The 20,565-nt window shown below is 47.4% G+C and overlaps 1 protein-coding gene across 2 annotated transcripts in view; it reads right to left on the reverse strand.

Annotated features, from left to right (window-relative positions):
* The window catches only part of TLN1 (talin 1), a 1,223,782-nt gene that overhangs the window by 909,638 nt on the left and 293,579 nt on the right, over positions 1-20,565 (reverse strand). For both annotated transcript variants that reach the window (XM_069626724.1, XM_069626725.1), the window contains exon 3: positions 15,497-15,658. In XM_069626724.1, the coding sequence (XP_069482825.1) occupies positions 15,497-15,626 (130 nt within the window). In that variant the 5' untranslated portion in view covers positions 15,627-15,658. The remainder of the gene's footprint in view (positions 1-15,496; positions 15,659-20,565) is intronic.

A 20,565-nucleotide genomic window follows, 5' to 3' on the forward strand; every position in this document is an offset into this window, starting at 1 on the left:
CATAACCTGTTGGTACCCCCCCCCATTGCTTTGGATCTTCATACTTGCGCCCTTACACTCATTTCTCCCATGTAATCTCTGTAAACAGTATTTTTTGGTCACGAGTGGAGATCTGTTCAATGCCTTTTAATCTACTTAACCCAGTATCTACAATCATGTAATCTAGCACATAACTCCCCTTCCCATTAGTCCAGGTAGGGTTTTTGTCTTCAATATTGTTAGGTTCTAAGAAGGGTAAGCCCCAGCTTTGTAGCACGTTCAACCAGGCTATTCCGTTGGTAATCTGAGGGGTGTCATTTTGAACCATGCCCATCTACCATAACAATACCGGGGCTACCTCAATCCCCACACCTTTCATTCCATGCTTCCATTTTGCCCATAGACACGTCAAAGTAGGAGTTCAAATCTCCTACCAACATGACGTGAACTTTAGGCGATTCCATAAGCCAACTATCTATTGTATCCATGATGACCTTTCCCACCTTCTCCAAACTCCTCCCACCTGGTCGTGAGTAGACATTAATCAATAGCAACTCCTCTTGAGTAATTTTTCCGATTATGACACATTACAAAAGCCACATTTTCCATATTCTCTAATGGTTAGAGGATTTTTAGATCCACTACAAAGCCCCTCCATAGGTCGTCCCTTGTCCGGCCCACGTCTCTTGTAGGGCAAATATATCACTACTTTTCAACAATTATGTGCCTTACTTCTGCAGGAAAGATCGAAAATCGAAAACCTCTGCTATTCCATGAAATGATAGTGATATCAGTAGCCAGTTCCTTATCTCAGAACGCTGCCATGAATTACTCATCTGGACCCCTATTTCTGATTTCTATTGCTTTTCCTGGCCTAGCGTGAATTGTTCTGCTGATCTCAGTTTGTTCACTAACATTTCCAATGTTATTGCACACAATTATTTCATAATCATTACTCCATATCTTGCTAAAATGTTCTCCAAGTAGTTCAACAATCACCGTTGTACCCAACTGTACAATCACCCAGTTGTTCCAACTCCCTACCTCTGGTCAAATAATTCTTTCAATATCCGACGACTTTATAAATTGTGATTGATGTACTTTATTAAGACATTGCAAAAGCCAATTTCTATTTAAAAACTACCATCTTCGTTCGGGCTTTTCTCTATTTTTATGCTCCTACCTCCATTTCTTACTGTCGATACTAGGTCCCCATTAGGATCCCTACTTCCATTTTCCATATCCCTGCTATTTCTACTCATGGCCAATCTTTCCATTTCCACATTATATACTTCCCTTTCTCTGGTGCTGAACCCACCCTTTCCATGTTAACAGGTACATCCAAGAATCTGACCACTAATTTATTTGTTTCTTTATGTTATGCTTGCTCAGGGGCAGCCGGATTACCTTTTCCGGTAAGCCATTTTTCCATGCCTTTTTTAGTTTGTGATTCTTTTAATTCCTGTCTTACGGTGTGGGATTCAAGTAAAGTTTGAATCCATTTGCCACCTCAATACAGTCTAGATCATTTAGCAAAGTCTCAGCTAAAGCAAAGCTATTCTTCTTAGTACTATCTTTCCTTTTAGGTTTTCCCATTGCTGTAGGCCAGGGGAAGGGAGTCATACCCCCTATTACCGTTCTTGCTTGCAAAAGAATATTTTGAGAACGCCATCCAAATACCAGGGGAAGGAACTTTGTTAGAGGAGATTAGTTTTTAGTTGCAGTGTAACCGATAGAAGCAGGTTATGGCACAGGACGGCGGATTTCCATTTGGGGGGACATTCTGACTGATACTTTATTGTTACCCCTCTTAGAGCTAGGCATAGTTAGGGTTTATTTTACATAATGCTCTATAACCACAAACATGCCACACCTTTGTGTCCGCTTCCTTCTTCGCCACCCTTACAGGACAAACAAATTAAGATCCAGGGAAGGATGAGTTACTGAGTGAGGCAAAAGCCTGTGTAGTCCATCAAAATGTCTTTTGATGATTGGATTTGAGTGGGTGAAAAACCTAGGGCTGTCCCACATTTAGATCAGTGCACCACTGTCAATAGACTAGGGAGAGACAAGACTATGCCAAGGGAGATGTGAAAGACAGACCCTCAAACACCAGTGTGACGTATGCGTTAACTTACTCGCACGATTTCCGGATCACTTTTAAACAAGTTGAGGTTCTGGCAAAATAAACCAGCCAACAAAGCTCAAACCCCCAGGGACAAGGCTGCTGAGGAAAGATTGATGGGGGAGTGAAGAACCACCTCTCCCTTCAGTGATAGAATGTCCACCGTCAAAGGCCGAAACTAAGCTCATCGCCAGGAGATCGGATAGCCAACTCCTATTCAGCCAAATAGAAAACAATCAGAATGAGATGACAAGTGGGGCCGAGTCTCAGGTTAGGCAGCCTGTTGGATAGAAATATTTGAGGCATGCGCAAAGAATCGGATCGTTACAGGGAAGAAAACTGTTGCCCAACATATCCAGGAGGTGTTTCTTCTTATTCTGAGGGGCTAAGAGGTGGAGCCCAGGAACATCAATTTCAGCTAATCTATCATGAGGGGGCAAGGATTCCCAACTCAGGGTATCTGCTTGTACGTTCACATCACCTGTCAAATGGGCTGCAATCGGGAACATGTCCAGAGATGCACCAGTGTAAGGTCTCAATGGTAAGTCTGTAAAGAGGCGAAACAGTGACATACAGCTTGTGTAGATGGCACAAGGCAATGTCGTCTTCCATGTAGATCAGAATCCTGTGTCCAATTATGGATATACGGAAGGTGTTCATTGCTGGGAAGATCACCTAAAGCTCAGTGATATGTAGAGAGCTAGTTTCCTGGGTACATAAGTTGTGGTTCACAAGTGGGCCCTACGTCGCTCCTCAAGCAGTAGTGTTGGGATTTATCCGTATTCAGCAAGGAATTAGTTACTTATCTGTAGCTCCCATTCTCCAGCAATGGCATCTTTCATAAATTCACATGCTGTTGAATATTCCCCATCAGGCTAGGAATCTGCAGTAACAATAAAGCATTGTGAAAAACATTAAGGTGTCTCACCTGCTAGTCCCCGAGGATCTGTCATCCTGGTGGCTAGAACACAGCCATCACTATTGATCCAGTTCCTGGTGGACCAGTCGAGGAGGATCACCAGGATGAGGGGATCTTCGTGGAGTGGAAATGGGAAACTGAAGGGTGAGACGCGGTATAGACTATCCCGTAACACATTTTCCCCATCCTACCAGGTAGGATACCTGGAAGCTCAACCCCCTGCCACCTCTTCACGACCCAAAGACTTTGTCACTGACAGTTCATTGTGAGCGGCAACGGACTAACACCAGAGCCGTATGCCGGACATGTCCCAACTACCCGGTCAGGCAAGGTCAGGCAATTACTGATTATTACACACCTGACTTCCATCACACTTCGCCACACAGATAAAAGCACGAAAGCACACTGAGCAAGGAAAAGCACACGAGGAAGCAGCCGTTCCAAGGTGGCGATTTAACATGAGAAAGTCAGCAGGACCAGAGAGGGTTGTAAGGAGGAAGTACCCCTGACCTCTAGAAACTGTTACTTTTATGAGCCTTGGAAAGTGAGAAGCACAAGACCAGGAACTGAAGGTGAACAAGCCTACGCTGTGCATCAAAACTATCCAGGGCGCTCCTATGTCGAAAACCCAGGCCGGGAGGAGCAATTGCCGCTGTGGTACTGTCCTTGGCTCCTGCAAGTAAGCCGCACAAAGTAGAAGCAGCACAGCCGGTGAGTTGAAGATACCAATACAAAATAAGCTTGTGTTTGAACCAAGGTTGCAAGCGGCAACATTGTATGAAGAAATCCACAAAGGAGTGTGTTTGAAGTACATCTGATGAGAGGCACGCACAAGCGGAAACTAAAGGAGTGAATGTACTTGGAAAAAGCCAAATCAGATACTGTGTACAAAGTCGTCTGGCGTCACGTGGGTGCTCATTTCGAAGGTCTCGGTTAGGTATCCAGCTGAATGGCAACTGCATTGTAAGAAACGAACTTTGTATCGAAGTGGTCTAAACCCTGTGCACATTTGATAGTCTTCGATAAGTATAAAGTGAACTGCAATTGGTCCAAGTCTGGCTGGGGGAGACTGAATGTGAAGAAGGGATCTGAGCGCAGCTGAGGGGCATCCGGGGTGAACGGTGAGTCACCCGAGACGGAATATTTTTGGAATCTTAAAATACAGGGACCTGAGCCTGGCTGAGGGGGATCCAGGGACAGACCCCAAATCATACAATTATAAGAGGAAAATAACTTTTTGCTTTGTACATCAGGCCTTCCGAATCAAAAGACTGATGGAAAAGATACTTCAGCACAGAAGGCCTCGATGCTGGAATTGGAACTGTATCCTTGTGCCAAGGAAGCCAGATTGAGTGCTTGGCTCGAGTGAATTGCCTTGCCGTGTGCTGAAAAAATGGGGGAGGGAGGCCAATCGCCCGAACATCCCAACTTATTTTGTTAACACTTCTTTCTTTTTCATTAACATTACCCTGCACTATTTGTAAAGTAGCAGTAAGGATTGCCAAAACGCTTGCATGGTTATTAATTTGATGGTCGTACCTTGCTCCCATCTGTAGATTTAGGTTCAGGTAGGTGTTTTTACCTCCCTTGTGAAAGTTCAATAAACACCCTTGAACTGTGGTAACTTGTGTCTGCCTTCCTTACAGCACTTACAAGAGAAAATGAATATAGTACTCCGTTAGACTTGTTTCACGTCATTTATCCTCTAGCCAATAGGCAGCGATTCCCTTGCATCAAGCCTAGAGTCCATAGACAGATTTTGAAAGCACACAAAATATATTGCAATTTGGGACTGATGGGGGTAACGGGAGGGTAGCATGTACATCTATGAAAGATACCAATGCTTGAGACCGGAGTAGTTTCTTAGCTGTAACTGCATTTCTCCAGAGTTGGTATCTCATGGATTCACATGCTGTGAATATTTCCCGTCAGGCTGGGAAAACCTCGGTAACATGAACATAGCGTTTTCCTATGGAAAACTTTGAGACCGAGTGTCCCATCGGTGTCTTTTTTGGGTGCTTTAGGCTGCACCAATAGGACGTCTAGCATAGATAGCTCCGCCCTCGTGGCTTCCCTTCAGATTTTAACCTCCCAACGCAGAGGAAAACTGAACTAAGGGTTTCCTGCAGGGGTGGTTGGCGGGCGCATGTAAATTCATTAAAGATCCCAACGGTGGAGAAATGGAGTTACAGGTAAGAAACTATTCCCTTCTCCAGCATTGGATCTTTCATGGATTCACATGCTGTGAATAAATTACATAGCAGTATGACACCTTGGTGGTGCACGACAGGCAACCAAAACGCATGCCCCCAGGTCACAGTAACCAACATAATGAAACCCATCCAGCAATAGACATGCGAAACAAACACCAGTAGAAGACCCCAAACCCCGGAAGCTGCGGGGCTTACCTTATTGGAACAGACAGAGGATATCACATCCCACCTGCACATCTTCCACATGTTGTTGCCCCAGACAATAGTGTCTGGTGAAGGTAAGCGGCACCGCCCAAGATCTGTTTGGCAAATGTCGGTGAGCAGTATGCCAGCCCACAACGCCGCCGTGGATATTGTAGAATGGGAGGGGCCGCAAAGGCTTTCCAGCCTTCCTGTGGCAAAAGGAAATTGTAGCGGAGACCCTACAGGAAAGTCCTTGCTTAGAAATAGACTGCCCCTTGTTGGAGGGGCCAAACGTCACAAACCGCTGCCTTGACTTTCTGAAGACTTGAGTGCGGTCGAGATAGAACTTCAACGCCGTGTTAATGTCCAAAGAATGCAACGCTTTCTCTGCAGGAGTGTAGCTTTAGCGAAAAAAGTAGGCAAGGCAAGTGTAGAGTTCTTGTGAAACTCCGACAGCACTTTAGGGATAAAGTGCAGATTAGTAGCTAGGAGCACTTGTCCCTCATGAACCTCAGATACGGCGGGTCGATGACCAGAGCCTGAAGTTCAGAGACCCTACTGGCTGATGTAATAACCACCAGAAAAGTGACCTTTCATGTGAGGAACATCCTCGTCGACACCGGTTGAAACAGCGGCTTCATGAGAGCCAAAAGTACCACATTGAGACTCCATACAGGAGCGAACCTCTTCTCCAGGATAAACGTCCTGAAAAGTCCCTTGAGGAAGTGTTTGACCAGCCGTGTAGAGTTGTGCAGTCTCGTGAACCTGGAGATGGCAGCCAGATGGATCTTGATCGAAGACAACAGTCCCCCCCCCGCGCCCCTTCACCAGCAGCAGAGGATATGGTAGAAGCTGAGCTAGCGACACCTTCAAAGGCTGCAAGTGTGGTTGCTCTGCGCACCAGGTAGAGAACCTAGTCCAGTTTTGACTGTACGACACATTGGTAGATAGCGCCATTGCCGTAACCAAGATCCGACAGCAATCCTGCGGGATCTCTAGATGCCCAAATTCAGAATGGTCAGGAGCCACGCCGCAACATCGAGGGATGCTGGGTCATGATGCCACACCTTTCTGTCCTGCGATAACGGATCCAGCTCCGACCCCAGATGAAGCGGATAGTCCACCGTGAGGTGAAGCAGATCCGAGAACCAAGTCTGCCGGGGCCAAAAGGGGGCCACCAATATCACCCTGCACTGAACCTTGCGCAGAATCTGGATCGTTCGCCGGATCAGAGGAAACGCGTACGCAAACAGGCCCGTGAATGAGAACACGTCCCCCTAAAGTCTTGATGAGCAACCCTGCTGGCAAAGCGCGGATACTGCTTGTTTTCCGGGATGACGAACAAGTCCAGAGGGGGGACACCACCCCATTTCAACATTCTCACCATCTGAGCGTCCTTCAGTTTCCATTTTTGCAACTGACCTGCGTCCCTGCGGAGAGCATCCTCCTGAACATTCTGCGCTCTGACACCGGGACTGGTTCTTTCGCCCCTTTTTCCAACATCAGACGCACCTCCTACCGCAAGATTTATAGAGGCTGCTGCAACACCTTCAATGGTGGAATAGGGAGTTGTGGACGCTGAAACTCCGAGTGGCCATAAAATACTGCATCCAGTACCCATCTGTCCGTCGTAATTAAACCCCACTCGCTACATGGCAGTCATTGCTGAGGCTTGGACTGCCAGCCTCCACTAGCCAAGGTCGCCAATCCCGCTTCCGCTGTGCTTGAAAGTCTTTGGTCCTCTGTGTGGACTGGAAAGCACATCAGAACCCTTGGGAGGAATTACTGGGGCAACCGTAACTTCTGTCGCTGGAACCCGCAAATCTGACATTCCCAGAGGCTCCTCGAAATGCACAAAACGGGCAAAAAGAGCAACATCTCTGCAGCATTCCCAGTGATCTCGCCGTATCAGAGTCTTCCTTCATCCCTTTCAACGCCTCATCAATTTTCGCCCCATACAGCTGCTCCCCTTCACATGGCATGTCTACCAATTGGTGTTGCAACTCAGGCCGGGAATCAGTACAGCGCAGCCAGGCCTGCCTGCGGAGAACCACACCATTGTTGATCTGTTTGAACCCTGACTCTGCCAGGTTCACCGCAATGTAAATGCTGTTGTTAGAGGCGTCCTGCCTCCTCTCGAACCAGCAGCATTGCCTCCTTCCTTTGGTGCTCAGGCAGCTGTTCCAAGAGTGGAGCCAACCAGTGCCACATCTCCCAGTCATATCGAGCCATAATGGCCAAAGAGTTTGCCGCCTTGACCATCGTAGCCCCCACCGTAAGTACCTTCTTGCCGAATGCATCCTGCTTCCGGGCCTCATTGTCCGGGGGGGCGTCGCACACTTGTGCTGACTATGCGCCTTACGACCAGCCACCACGGACACCTACTCCGGAGTGGATTGGGACATGAGGCACTTGGGGAAAAGACTCTGGTGCTGGAGTAAGGCCAAATTCTTGACAAGCTTTTGCCATCATTGCATGAAAAGCGCCAACATCATCTGGCAGAGACGGCTGCGCCAGGCTGCTCGGGGGCGGGGTCGGGGGGGGAGAAATCGCCTTCAAGATCGGTATCCCAGGTATCCGCCCGCCTGGGCGATGACGTCGACAGTGTTACGTGGAACACAATCGGGATCTGCATCCACAGATCCCCTTCTTCTGGATGTGTCCTGGGAGGGGTGAAACCTACCGGAGACCACATCAGCGGCCAAACCCTAGGCGACTTCTGGGAGAGACCTGTTCGAGGGGCACCCACACCACCCTCCTGTCGTGGCACAACACGCACTTCCTTCTCCAAGGGACCCATGGCGCTCAGAGGGACTGGGAGACGTGCATCCAACTGCCCCAGCAGCGACTGCAGCGTGGTCAGCACCTGCATGGACAGCAACGAGTGCGGATTCACCAAAGGGTACCGAGGCGGGACAGCAACCAGGCCTGCTGACGTGGTGGCCTACCAACTCCAGATCCAACCGCGACGCATCGAAAATCGGATGACTTTCCTCTTGGGGACTCTAGTCCCAGTTTTACGTCGTGAGGTCTTGTTGCAGTATCTCCAACAGGAGCAACCGCCCAAGGCAGGACCCCAACTGCCACGGCACCTCTGAAGGCAACGGTGCACCTACTGCCATGGTTGTCGACGAGGAACCCAGCCCGGTCGACAACTGAGCAATCGACACCACAGTCTAAGGAATAGAGGGCAGCACCACCACTGTCAACTGAGGGACTTCCGTAGATGAGCCCCTCAGCGACGGAACCAGGCCGCCACCAGCCTGGCCTTCACGGGAAAGCGGACCGCTTAGACGTGGAGCTGGATTGATGTTTGGAAGTTTCACGGCTTGAAGAGGAACGCTGCTGGTCCTTCGACGAGGAGCGCTTCGTCTAAGAGGACACTCGAGACTTCGACCTCTCCTTATGAGCCGCCGAAGACTTGTGCAACAGCGCCACCGACTTTTCCGGCCTGGAACGCACTACTTTCGACTTTTCAACCATGGGAGACTTGTCCTGAGAGAGACTGCCCGATCCTCTACTCCGATGCACCGACCTGGTGCCAGACTCCCCCCCCACCTCCTACGCTGGCCCTGCTGTGTGCTGCTACTTAGAGGTGGTACCGCCGACCGCACCCTGAAGAGCTAAGACACCACCTTCTCTGCCGTAGTAGGGGACATGCCTCCGCGTGACGAACAAACCTCCGAACCCAGGTAAGTACCCTAATTTAGCCAGCAAATCAACCTCCAATTGCGGTCCTTCCGTGCCTTCTGGGAGAAACCTTGACAAATCTGTTGTCCGTGGAATGATTTGGATACAGGAAATAGAGACAGTCCACATGCTCATCCCCTTCGCAGACGTTCTTGAGGCCGCCGGTCTCATGGCCGAAAAAAGGACTTCTTCCGGCCCATTGAAGACGAGGAAAACTACAGACCAGCGAAAGCACATGTAGAACACGTAGAGCAATCTTGACGAGAATAAACACGAGGTGATCCCAACTGTTTGGAGACAGTTGAAATCTGAAGGGAAGTTGCGGGGCTATTTATACTCTACGTCCTATTGGTGCAACCTAAAGCACCCAAGAAGACATTGATAGGAAACTCAGTGTCGAAGTTTTCCATAGGAAAACGCTATGTTAAAGTTAGTGAGGTTTTCCCATCCTGGCGATGGGAAATATTCACAGCATGTGAATCCATGAAAGATCCAATGCTGGAGAACATGAGCTACAGGTAACATTGCTTCTATAGAATTGGATTCACATGCTGTAGAATATATTGCAAAGCAGTAAAAATGCAGCACAATGCACATACACCTATGTAGGCAGAAGTCATATGGATAACCTCAGTCGGACAGGCTCCCAAGCACTGCCTGTCCTCCAGAGTTGCTGATGCAATAAAAACTAGTGAAGGAATGCATGGACCTCCATTTAACTGCTCTGCAGATCAGCAGCGGGACTCTGGCCAAGAGGAGCGGTAAGAAACAACACTGCACTCATAGAATGTGCCTGCGGCTCACCTCGCTTCACCTGGTTAGCTAGTTGATGGCAGAAAGCAATACGAGCAGAGAGCCACCTGGAGATGGAGGCGTTGCGATAAACCCATGCCCTTACAAGGAAGAAAAAACAAGCAGTTGATGAATTACGAAAATCTTTGCTACCATTGGCCTAGTGTCTGAGCGCCCTCATAGCATCCAAGGAGTGAAGCAATAGTTAAGCAGGTGTTGGCTGGATGCTGAAGGAACCTTTCATTGGTACAGAGGAGTACCATGTCTTCATGGAGCGTGAGGTAAGGCGAATGAGAGGAAAATGCTTGAATCTTAGCCACCCGTCTGGCGGAGGTAATGGCCAACAGGAACGCTACTTTCCAGGAGACAAACTTAATGCTGGCACTATGAAAGGGGTTGGAACGCAGGTCCCATTAGCCTGGTGACAAAGACGTTCAATTCCCAAGCAGGACCTGGCTTTGGTAGGCGAGGATCATCAGAAAGAGCACATCCATGAAATTCTTAGTCCGTGCTACCACAGAGGTGTTGAAATGTACGCATACGGCGAATGTTAGCAGCCAAATGTCTGATGGACGACTTAACCAAGGAGGGCAAAAATGATAGAATTTGAAGAGGCAGAAAATGAAGACCATCAACCCCACTGATAAGGAAACAAGCAGTGAAAGTCTTCATTTTTTGTCGTAACTGGAGATGGTGGAGGGAGCTCTAGCCCTGGACAGAACATATCTGCAATCCTGAGGCATGTCAATATGGCCTAACTCTAGGGGCGTAGGAGCCGGCCCTTGAGAGAAGAGATGTTGGAAAACCCTGCCCCTTTACCTGGAGAATAGATTGTGCACAGGAGGGAACATGAATGGCAGATCTATGGAGGGAGCTAGAAGCTCCATACTGTATTGGCCATGCCGGAGCTACAAGGTTCAGTCTCCATGTCTGTTGCTTTGCGGAGTGGAAGACTCTTGGGATAAACGCAAATGGTGGAAAGGCCGAATGGAACTTGCCGGTCTATGGAATCTGTGAAAGTGTACCAGAGACTGGCTGGCTGAGGTAACCCGCTGACTAACAAGTCACACTTCGTTGTCCTTTGTAGAAGAGGACTTCCACTTGGCTCTATAGAAGCTCCCATTTCGTGGTAGGAGCATAGCTCCCTGCTCAGGGAATTAGCCACTGAGTTGTGTATGCCGAGAAGGTGAGAAGGGTGTGGGGACAGGAACATTGCCTTAGCCAGAGCCCATTTCCAGAGTGCTTGCGCTCATCAGAGATCAGGTACCCACTTGTTTTCAGATGTAGATCATTATAGTAGTGTTGACAGTGCGCACATGCACCACCTTTCCCTGCAGCTGGAGTACAACAGACTTGAGGCCCCAAAACACTGCATTGAGCACTAACATTGAAGTGCAGAGAAGGTTTCCTTCAGCGGCCAGATGAGGCAGGCATGAAGATTGGCAGTGTGGGCTCTCCAGTCCTCTATACGGGCATTCATAGTCCCAGTGACATGATGGCATGGGCCGCTGGTATGTGTGATGAATCGTTTGGAGTCCTCACTGATCCCCAGCCAGAGATCGCTCCCATGTGGTCAGGGGACGGCAGCTGCTACCTAATCCTTCTCATGGGGGTGGTACCACGTGGGAGGAGACAGTTGTCGGGGGAAGGTGGTGTCCCCCATCAGGAGGGACGCAGTGTTCTTCCCTACTTGGAGAAGACCTCATTATTCCTACATTTTTGATGGCCTGTTGCCATACAAGTCCCTCTACTTGTAAAATACAAATAACACTTTCTGCACATAGGCAAAAGTCAATTCTTACCACACACACACACACACACACACACACACACACACACACACACGAGACACACGAGACACACGAGACACACGAGACACACGAGACACACGAGACACACGAGACACACGAGACACCCAACATTTCCTATTTCTAAGGGTGTTCTCAGCCAAGTTTTGAACGTTGTTAATTCAGAAATCCAAAAAACGATGGACTCCATAAAGCCTTAAGTACTGAGACGAGGAAGGAGGAGTCAATGCAGATTGAAAGAAACACAAAGTTGAATGCGCAGACTAGTTTTTATGGTTCGAGTTCTCAGGACATTTAGAGATGCTATTCGCACTCGAGAGCAGGTAAGGAAAGCAGAGCCGAGACGAACCGTGCTGGTGGAGGTCAGGAATGCAGGTGTTCACAGGCAGCAGCTTGCCACTATGAAGATAGCTTACTGGCGCAAGGCCAGAGGAGATGCTGCGGGCACCATGAGGAGACCGTCTGAGCTACAGAAACAGCAACAGAGCCACCAAAGATACAGACGTGCCGAGAAGCAGGAGCCTTTGATCCCGGTCACAGAGAAAAGCCGGCGAGGATGCGCAGAGCTGCCAGTGTGGGGTGCATTTGAAGGCCCTAAACAGAAATCCCCTTCACCTGAAACGCTGCATTTAAACAGTGCCACCAAAAACGGCTGTGCTCTGCCTTCCCCGTCTATAGAGTGGCAAGCATTTGAACACTGCATCCAAAAACGGCCCTGCGTTGCTTTTATTTCACCTGAATGCCATGAAGTTATGCAGTGCATCCAAAAACGGCCTTGCTAAACTTCATTCACATGAGGGGCAAGAATTTCAACACTACAATCAGAAACTGATTTCGCTTTCCATTTCACTCGAACAGCAGCCCTTCAAACACTGCAAACGAAAAACGGCTTAGCTTTTTCTCCTGTTCAAGTCAAAGAACCATGTGGAGAGGGGCCTACCCCTCATGGACAATGGTCTAACAGCAAATGCAAACTCACTCAACAAGGAGAAGTTAAAGAATCTTGTGACCTACCAGACAGGATTTCAAACAATAAACGCAGAAACTGCTTGCACACATTATGTTTCCACCCACAAGACTTCAGTCACCTTTGAAGAGGCACAAAATACCGGAAAAACCAGTTCAGGGCTAAGGCAAGAAACTTCACAATTAAAAGCCCCTCTCCCACTGGAAGTCGCACCTAACAGTGAACCATTCCGCTGTGAAATGTGAGTTTACTGAGGGTGTCATAATGCCCTGCTCTGTCAAACTTGAAGGCAGGGGGCTCAGGGATTTTAAAGAAAGCAAGTGTGGCTAAAGTTTGACTAGGGGGTGCAAGCTCCTTTCTGCACCCACTACAAAGAACGAACTGACAAATTCAAAGTGGTGGGTGGTCATAAAAATCTCTCGTCACTGGCTATGCCAGAGAAAGGCAGTTGGCTGTGGGGGAGGAAGCGCCCCTCCCACAGAGGGCTACAGATGCTCCCAATTGACATTAAAGGACTGATTACATTTTTAGACATTTTCGCAGCAATTGGAATGAGAAATAATTTTGTTCTATGCTATTTATGTAATTTCCAGGCGGATTTTAAGAGATAAACTTAATTTTCTAGGACTTGAGACTGAAATGGTCAGTTAAGATAATTGTCGGGCTGATCCAAAAATGGGACAAATAAGACTAGTGGTGGAAAGATGGAAAATTAAATTATGAACATGCTTGATCATTTGCAGTGTTATAACTTATACATTTTGTGAAAAGGACAAAAATGTGCCACCGGGCCATGCTACAACGTGCAGAGTTTGCGGTTGGCTTACCTACTTTCTTATAACCCACTAAAACCACGTATCTAGTTCATATGTAAGGGGCAAGTACAATTATGAAGTTAGGCGACAATTGTTTGTCAAAAAAAAAGTGGCAAGGACGACAAATTATTGTAATAAATGCAAACAGACATATGGTGCTCTCTTCCCTTGAACCAATCCTGCCAGGGGGGCGGAGAGAGGAATGGTAACTGTCCTATCTGAGCAGTAGGGGTAATTACAGAGTACTCCCCCCCCCCCCCTAGATTGTAAAGTGAGTGATGTCATTTGAGCTATATAAGGGGGACTGTACTGGATCAGGACAAAAAAATCCGGGGAGACAGGAGAAGGCGGCTGAACCAAGGCAGAGTGCAGTGAACAGACCCCTTGCCTAGCTGTCCAGGGTGTCCGGAGATCCAGCTTGCTTTCCAGAATCCAAAACCAAAGCAGACTTAACAAAAACCCCACCCCTAAATTGCAAAAACCCTTCATTTTTGTAGCATTAAACCCCATTGAAACCCCCAGATTGCCAGTGTAATTCGGTCACCTCCCATAGAAGAATCTGTGTTTAGCCTGTGTCTGTTGGCATATTCCCTTTGGTAAATCTCTCTGTATAAATCCTTAGCATATTTTTAATATAATCAATTAATTCCCCCCATTTGAAATTCACGGTTCAAGGGTGTTAAAATCCAAAATGAACCCTCTTGTCCATGATGCCTTTCTTTATTATGGTCATTAACGTATTGCCTCAAAAGAATTAGTCTCTTTGTAACTGAAAACCGAATTTGTCCGTGTATTGTGGGCATTACCCCACAAATTCCTATTTGCATCTGTCCTATTAAAACCCAAAGTCTTAGTCCCATTGAGAGCAATCCCTTTTGCCTACAAGTCGGTCATGTGTCTGTCCTTGAAAACCGATTTCCCTATTATAAGCAAAACCCCTTTCTGAGCTGCCTGTCATTGTAAATACAGTGTAAAATGAATTTCCATGTGGCACTGTAGTTCCCCTTTAGCATTTTATTTCTCCCAAAACCGATTTTTCCATTTCATTCTCATTTTGCCCTGGTGTGCTGATTAATATTATCTAAGCTTCCCTATTTACTCAAGTCTAAGCAATACGAATTTCCTTTCATTCTGTCATCTAGCAGTTGAGTAATCAAAATCCCATCCCGCTGTTTTGTTCCAAAAATGGGTTTTCACTTTCTTTGCTGGCTTCCCATCTTGGGCTGGTGGGCGTTACCCCAAAACCAATTTTCTTTCTATTCCTACTCCTTGCCACTGCCTTCCATTCAAAGGATTCAAGTTAGCTGATGTTTGGGGGTTAGTGTTGCAGGTAGGAGTGCTAAACCGTTGGTGTTCTTTTTATGAAATTGTTCTTTTTCTGTGTTGCAATTAAAGACTGAGTGAATTGTAATAGGATCTCTTAACCCAATTGTTTTGTAGAGATTAGTGCATTTTGTGTTGCCACAACATTGGTGGCTGTAAAATTGTTTGATTTTCCTTTTTCATTAAATAATAAAATCTTGATACACACGGGCCCGATTCCTGGTCCATTGTGACACAGGGTGTTTGTGGAGGTTGGGTGCGAGACGGGTTGGAGGCAGACTAAAACATTTTTTTTAAAAAAAAGAAAATCCAGGAACACAGAAGGAAGCTCTGCAGTGTGAAGGAGGCCATTCAGGGGAGGAAGCTTCACCGACAACATGCCATGGGTCGGGAATGCTAGATAATACCAGTGAGACTGTCCAGAGGCATTGGGGACCACGGGGGAAATACCAACAGGCATGTACGCAGGAGAATGCAACAAGAATATTTGAAAACTGAACAAATAAAGCGCAAAGGTAAAACTAGAACAAGTCCCCACAAATGAAATGTCAGTGTGGAGAACGTTGAAAGAAGAACTATCCTAAGTAACTTCAGAAACAGCAGGTCTATTTCGCATGGACATTCTTTGTATTTGTGAATCTGCAACTCTTGACAAAACCATGAGAAATAAACAAAAACTTACGTTGCCCCATTTGTGCTTCAGGTACCCTCTCCCGGATCATTCGGCAGGCATCGTAGATCATGGTGGAAGGCTCGAACTGCATGGTCTTGACCACATTGCCAATGCTGATTTTCAGTGAAAGAGCCACCATGGTGACGGCTGGTGGGATACAGAGATGAGAACCTATAAATGAAAGTTGCGGTTAATGAACAGTGATTCAAACATCAAAAGAAGCACACAGCCAAAGGCTACATAGAAAGACAATATAATCACTGAAATAATTCCATTGTCATATTTCAAAGACAACAATTATTGACAAATGGCAACAGATTGGGCTTTCTATAGACATGGGAAAGGCAATTGCCAGGAACTGCCGTAGTCTTATTTGAGTGGTCATGTATTGTAGCAACTGCAAAATAGTGCGAGTAACTGGGCATCTTATAGCAGTGCCTGGCAAATGCTGAAGCCAAAACTGGGACATTTGTATTACACCACTAGAAGCTTTACATGTACATTCAAGGCATTAACTCTGAGAATACTGCTTTAAAAAAAAAAAATACACTGGCAGGCACTTCAAGAGCAAGTTTTGAAGGTAATACTTTATCAAGCGAGCTCAAAGAGTTCCCATGAGGCAAGGGCAGTTAATGGGTGGGAAAATAACCAAACGCCCACAAGCTTTGTGTCCCTCATATTCCATCTGTCCCTAGATGTACTCCAATGCAATAGTTTTGGCTTAAAAATGGCTCAGCCCTCACAGTCCGCCAAGGGATCAGGGAATCCATTTAGCTTTTTACTCAGAACATTAAGAGGCAGACAGCATGATGAATACCAACACTACCTTTGGCAGCAGCACAATACAAAGGTGAGGGAGAAAGACGTATGCCCCGTAATATGAAACTAGTAGTGAGCAGCTTAGTGAGGCACAACCTCTGCAGAGGAAAAATAAGCAAGCATTGCAAAGCCAACAGTTTGGGATTTTGGGTGGGCTAAGGGATAGGCATTTGCCAGGCACTGCCGTAGTGGTAACAAGGGGCCATTGATGGCAGCAGCTGTAAATTGTCACACATAACTGGGCATATAATTGCAGTGCCTGACATGTGCAATACTTAAATACATGCCCAAACTGTTGGCTTTGTCAACGCTTGTTTTTGACCCGACTTCATTGAAGGGCATTCAATAGGCTTATAAATAGTGGCTGAAGGCAGACCTGGTTACGATTTTTTTATTACATCAGTGGTGCATTTTCTGCTCCAATTAAGTCATTATCTCTCAGAATACTGGCAAGCACTTTGAGCTCAAAGTATGATGGCAAGGCGTGATAAAGCTAGCTAAAAGATCTCAGGAGGATGTGTTTTGGGTGGTGAGGGGCAGAAGTGGGTGGGAATGGCCATAGGGATCAGCATGGCAATGGGCAGTCAGTAGGTGGGTAAATAACCAAACACCTATTTATTTATACCACGCCGGTAGTCTATGGCGCACAACACGCAGGGAACTACCGTCAAAGACAGGACAAAAATGACAGTTACTCAGAAGATCAGACAAGGATGTGAACTACTTTAACAGGAAGCGTTTCAAGGATTTCCTGAAAAGTCCTATGTTTACTTCTAGCCGAAGGGCGGGCAACAAGGAGTACCAAGATCTTGCTACTCTGACCAGGAAAGCTCTCCCCCGCCCCTTGAGCGCTTGAAGGTTGGACAATAAAGCAAGGAGTGGGCCTACAAACTTTGTATTCCTCATATTCCATTTATCCCTAGCCATACTCCAATGAAATGGTTCTGGCTAGCACCGCCTAGTAACAAAAACTGAAAAAGGGCAGAGTGGGATCATTTGTATAGACAAGTGCCCCAAAAAGAAAATCCTGTGTCATGAACGAGTGTTGCAACAGGTATTAAATAACATAGCATAGCAAGACTAGCGCTACCAACACCGAATGCCTGACAGTTATATATTGAATCAACTCAGGGGGGGTTCACACCATTGCAATTTGGTCCTATATCTCCTCATTTACATCTAAGATCTAAAGTCTGCCATCTAAATCTATAAACCTTTTACAAAGCCCCATGTTTAAAGCTCTGCAGCGTAGGAAATGGGCTGGAACAAGACAGAACGGAGCTCCAACAAAACCGCTCTGTATCGAGGCCCAGGGGCCATCCCAAGTAAATGCCAGATCTGATCCAAGTCTGAGCTTTGATGCATGAGCCATGCTTCAGAAGATTGGGCCGGGCGACTGGATGTACAAACAGCTTAAGGCTCACATACTGTTCCATAGGATGTCCCAATTGTTATACATGTCCTGCAATTCAAATACTTTTTTAGAGTATTGTGACCAATAAAAGAAATAGGGATCAACTTCCATTACTTGCGCAAAAGGGTTTCTTACAGAATCACCATCACTGACATGTTTCACATTTAATATTGTGGGCATTTGCATGCTCTTAAAATGCACTTTGCTCTTATGCAAATGTACCAGGCTTGAGTTCCATGAAGAGAAGTGACCTGGCCTGGGACCACTGCCCTATTAATTTGGGCACCCTGGCTGCAAGGGAATCCATTAAGTAATGCCTAGCTAACGTGTCCAAACACTCCCACGTGACTGCCTGTCAAATGTCCAGGACAAGGGCACCCCTCTGCAGGGTAGAGGTGGTAGCCAATCTGGTGGTAGAATGCCCCTCCAGACGCAAATACATTCTGCCCAGCCAGATCATAGTACTCCAAGATGCAGAGAATGATCTGCCTTGACAGGGTCTGTTTGGTCATAGCCCTGCCAGCACACGCATCAGCGTACCCATCAAAAAGCTGGTCATACGAGAGATGTAGAACTTCAGGGCCCGCACTGGGTGCAGCCGTTGGAATCGTTCCTCTGCCTAGGAAGGGTAAAGCGGAGGCAAAAATACAGTATGATCGATCTCTCTCAACATCACCAGCTCACTGGAAAAAAACAAATAGGGAGGTAAAACAGACAACGCCTAGAGCTCACTCACCAGGCTCGCGGAAGTGATGGCATACAGGACAAACACCTTAAGGGTGAGTAATCTAATACCACAGTAATTAAGGGGCTCAAACGGAGCGACCATAAGAAATGTTATCACCAAGTTCATATCCCATGCCGGAACCGCAAACAGGCAGGGAGGAAACGGTTACACAACAGTGGGGATTGTGGAAAAACTAACCCTGTTCTAGGGAGCTCTTGAACACCGAAATTACAGCAAGGAAAAATAGTAGCGAAGTAACCCGTTACAGGTGTCAATATTAAGGCCTGCTTGGGCAAAAGAGCAGCAAATGCAACACGGGATAAAAGGACAGGATAAAAGGGTCCAAGAAACCTCTCCTGGCACCAAGCTTAACGTGTATGCCATCTGCAGGCATAAATAGACTTCTTGGAGGGTCTCGGAGCTGCAAGGTACACATTGTGGTCATCATCCGACAAGCAACTCTGTATCTCAGTAGCCAAGCATGAAGTTTCAGGCATCCCACATCCCTCCCGCGGGGATGTGCTCGGCCACTCCTGCCACAGCAGACCATAGGGCGAAAGAATTTGGCGACCGTGCATGAAGCGTCCACCGCACATGGGGCAAGGCTGCCCGATGCGAACATCTTATTCCAAGCATAAAGTATGTTGCTCTCCCTGTCTAGAGGGAAGAGCAAGCCAAGTAGAGGATTTCAGGTTTGCAGTCGCCGCCTGAACCACCAAGCTTTCACTGGGAGGCGTGAGAGGATAGGAACACCGGAGAGGGGGGGAGTCGGGCAGCGTTTCCTTGCCAGATTCCTGTCAACTGTTGCAGCAGAGGAATGTTTCTCCCAAACCTCCATTACAGGTATGATATGGTATATCGATTATAACGCGCCTGTAAACAAGCGTTTCTAGGCACAACAAGACTAGGCCTTGTGTCATTCAGATCGTGCAAGTGCGGGGAGGGAAGAAGTGCGGGGGCGGTATCTGCAGGTAAATCAAATACTGCCAGAGGATGGCTCAAAAGTGCAGGACAAGGGACTGTAGGGTGGCAGATACAGACCTGCAAGTGTTGGGGGAGCCTGGAGGCAGTGCAAGGGCAACTGGACATGCCTGTCCAGGACATCAGGGAGCAAGGGAGGGGAAGAGAGGAAGCAGAAAGCGAAAGGAAGATCTTGAGTTTTTTCCGGAACTGTCGGCAGTTCTGCTCAAGTTTCAGAGGCAAGGAGACTTGTCCCAGAGGGAAGCCCCAGCCGAGGAAAGGTCTACCCCCCTACTCTCTGCTTCAAGAAGCGTATGAGCCTCAGAGTTGGAGGTGGATAAGCCGAGGGCTCAAGAAGGAAGATGTTTAGGAAGAGAACATTGGAGGTAGTGTGGTCCCAGGCCACAGAAAGCCTTGTGGACGATACAAAGGGTCTTGAACTTGATCCTTGCAGCCACAGGGAGCCAGTGGAGAGATTTCAGAGCTGGAGAGATACAATCCCTTGGCTTGAGGCCAAGAACAAGTCTTGCAGTCCTGTTCTGGAAAAGTTGTAAAGGTCGAAGAGTTGAGACAGGCAGATTTAGAAAGAGGTTGTTGCAATAGTCCAGCCTAGAGAGGACCAGGGCTCAGGTGGTGTAGCATATAGTAAGACTCGAAATGTGCAGAGAGAAGAAGAGGGTGGAGTCGAAGATGAAACCAAGATTCTTAGCCTCGCATGAAGGAGCAGGAAGAGGGCTTAGAGTGGGCGGTCAGAGAGAGGGGAAAGGAGAGAGATGGTGTCCCGATGAGGAGGATCTGTGTCTTACTGGCATTAAGGCAGAGATCATTGGCGGCACAGCATTCCATAATTGCGGCCAGTGGTATTAGAGAAGGAGCAGAGGTGGCTGAGGGGAGCCTGAAGAAAAGCTGGGTGTCATCCGCATAACAGTGAAAGTTAGAGCAGAATGTAGCAATGCAGTGGGCAAGTGGTGCCAGGTAGCGGTTGAAAAGCCAGGGAGAAAAGTTAGGCCCAAGTTGGACCTGGGTTGTCGCGGAGGCGCTCGAGCAGGATGGCGTGGTTGACTGTGTTGAAAGCAGTGGTTAGGTAGAGGAGCATGAGGACAGAGGACGGTTAGAGTAAAGATTAGAGAGAAAGTCTTCACGGGTGTTCAGGAGAGC

Source organism: Ambystoma mexicanum, chromosome 6p, assembly GCF_040938575.1.
Source record: "Ambystoma mexicanum isolate Mex_15411 chromosome 6p, UKY_AmexF1_1, whole genome shotgun sequence".
In the NCBI taxonomy this organism is placed as follows: domain Eukaryota; kingdom Metazoa; phylum Chordata; class Amphibia; order Caudata; family Ambystomatidae; genus Ambystoma; species Ambystoma mexicanum.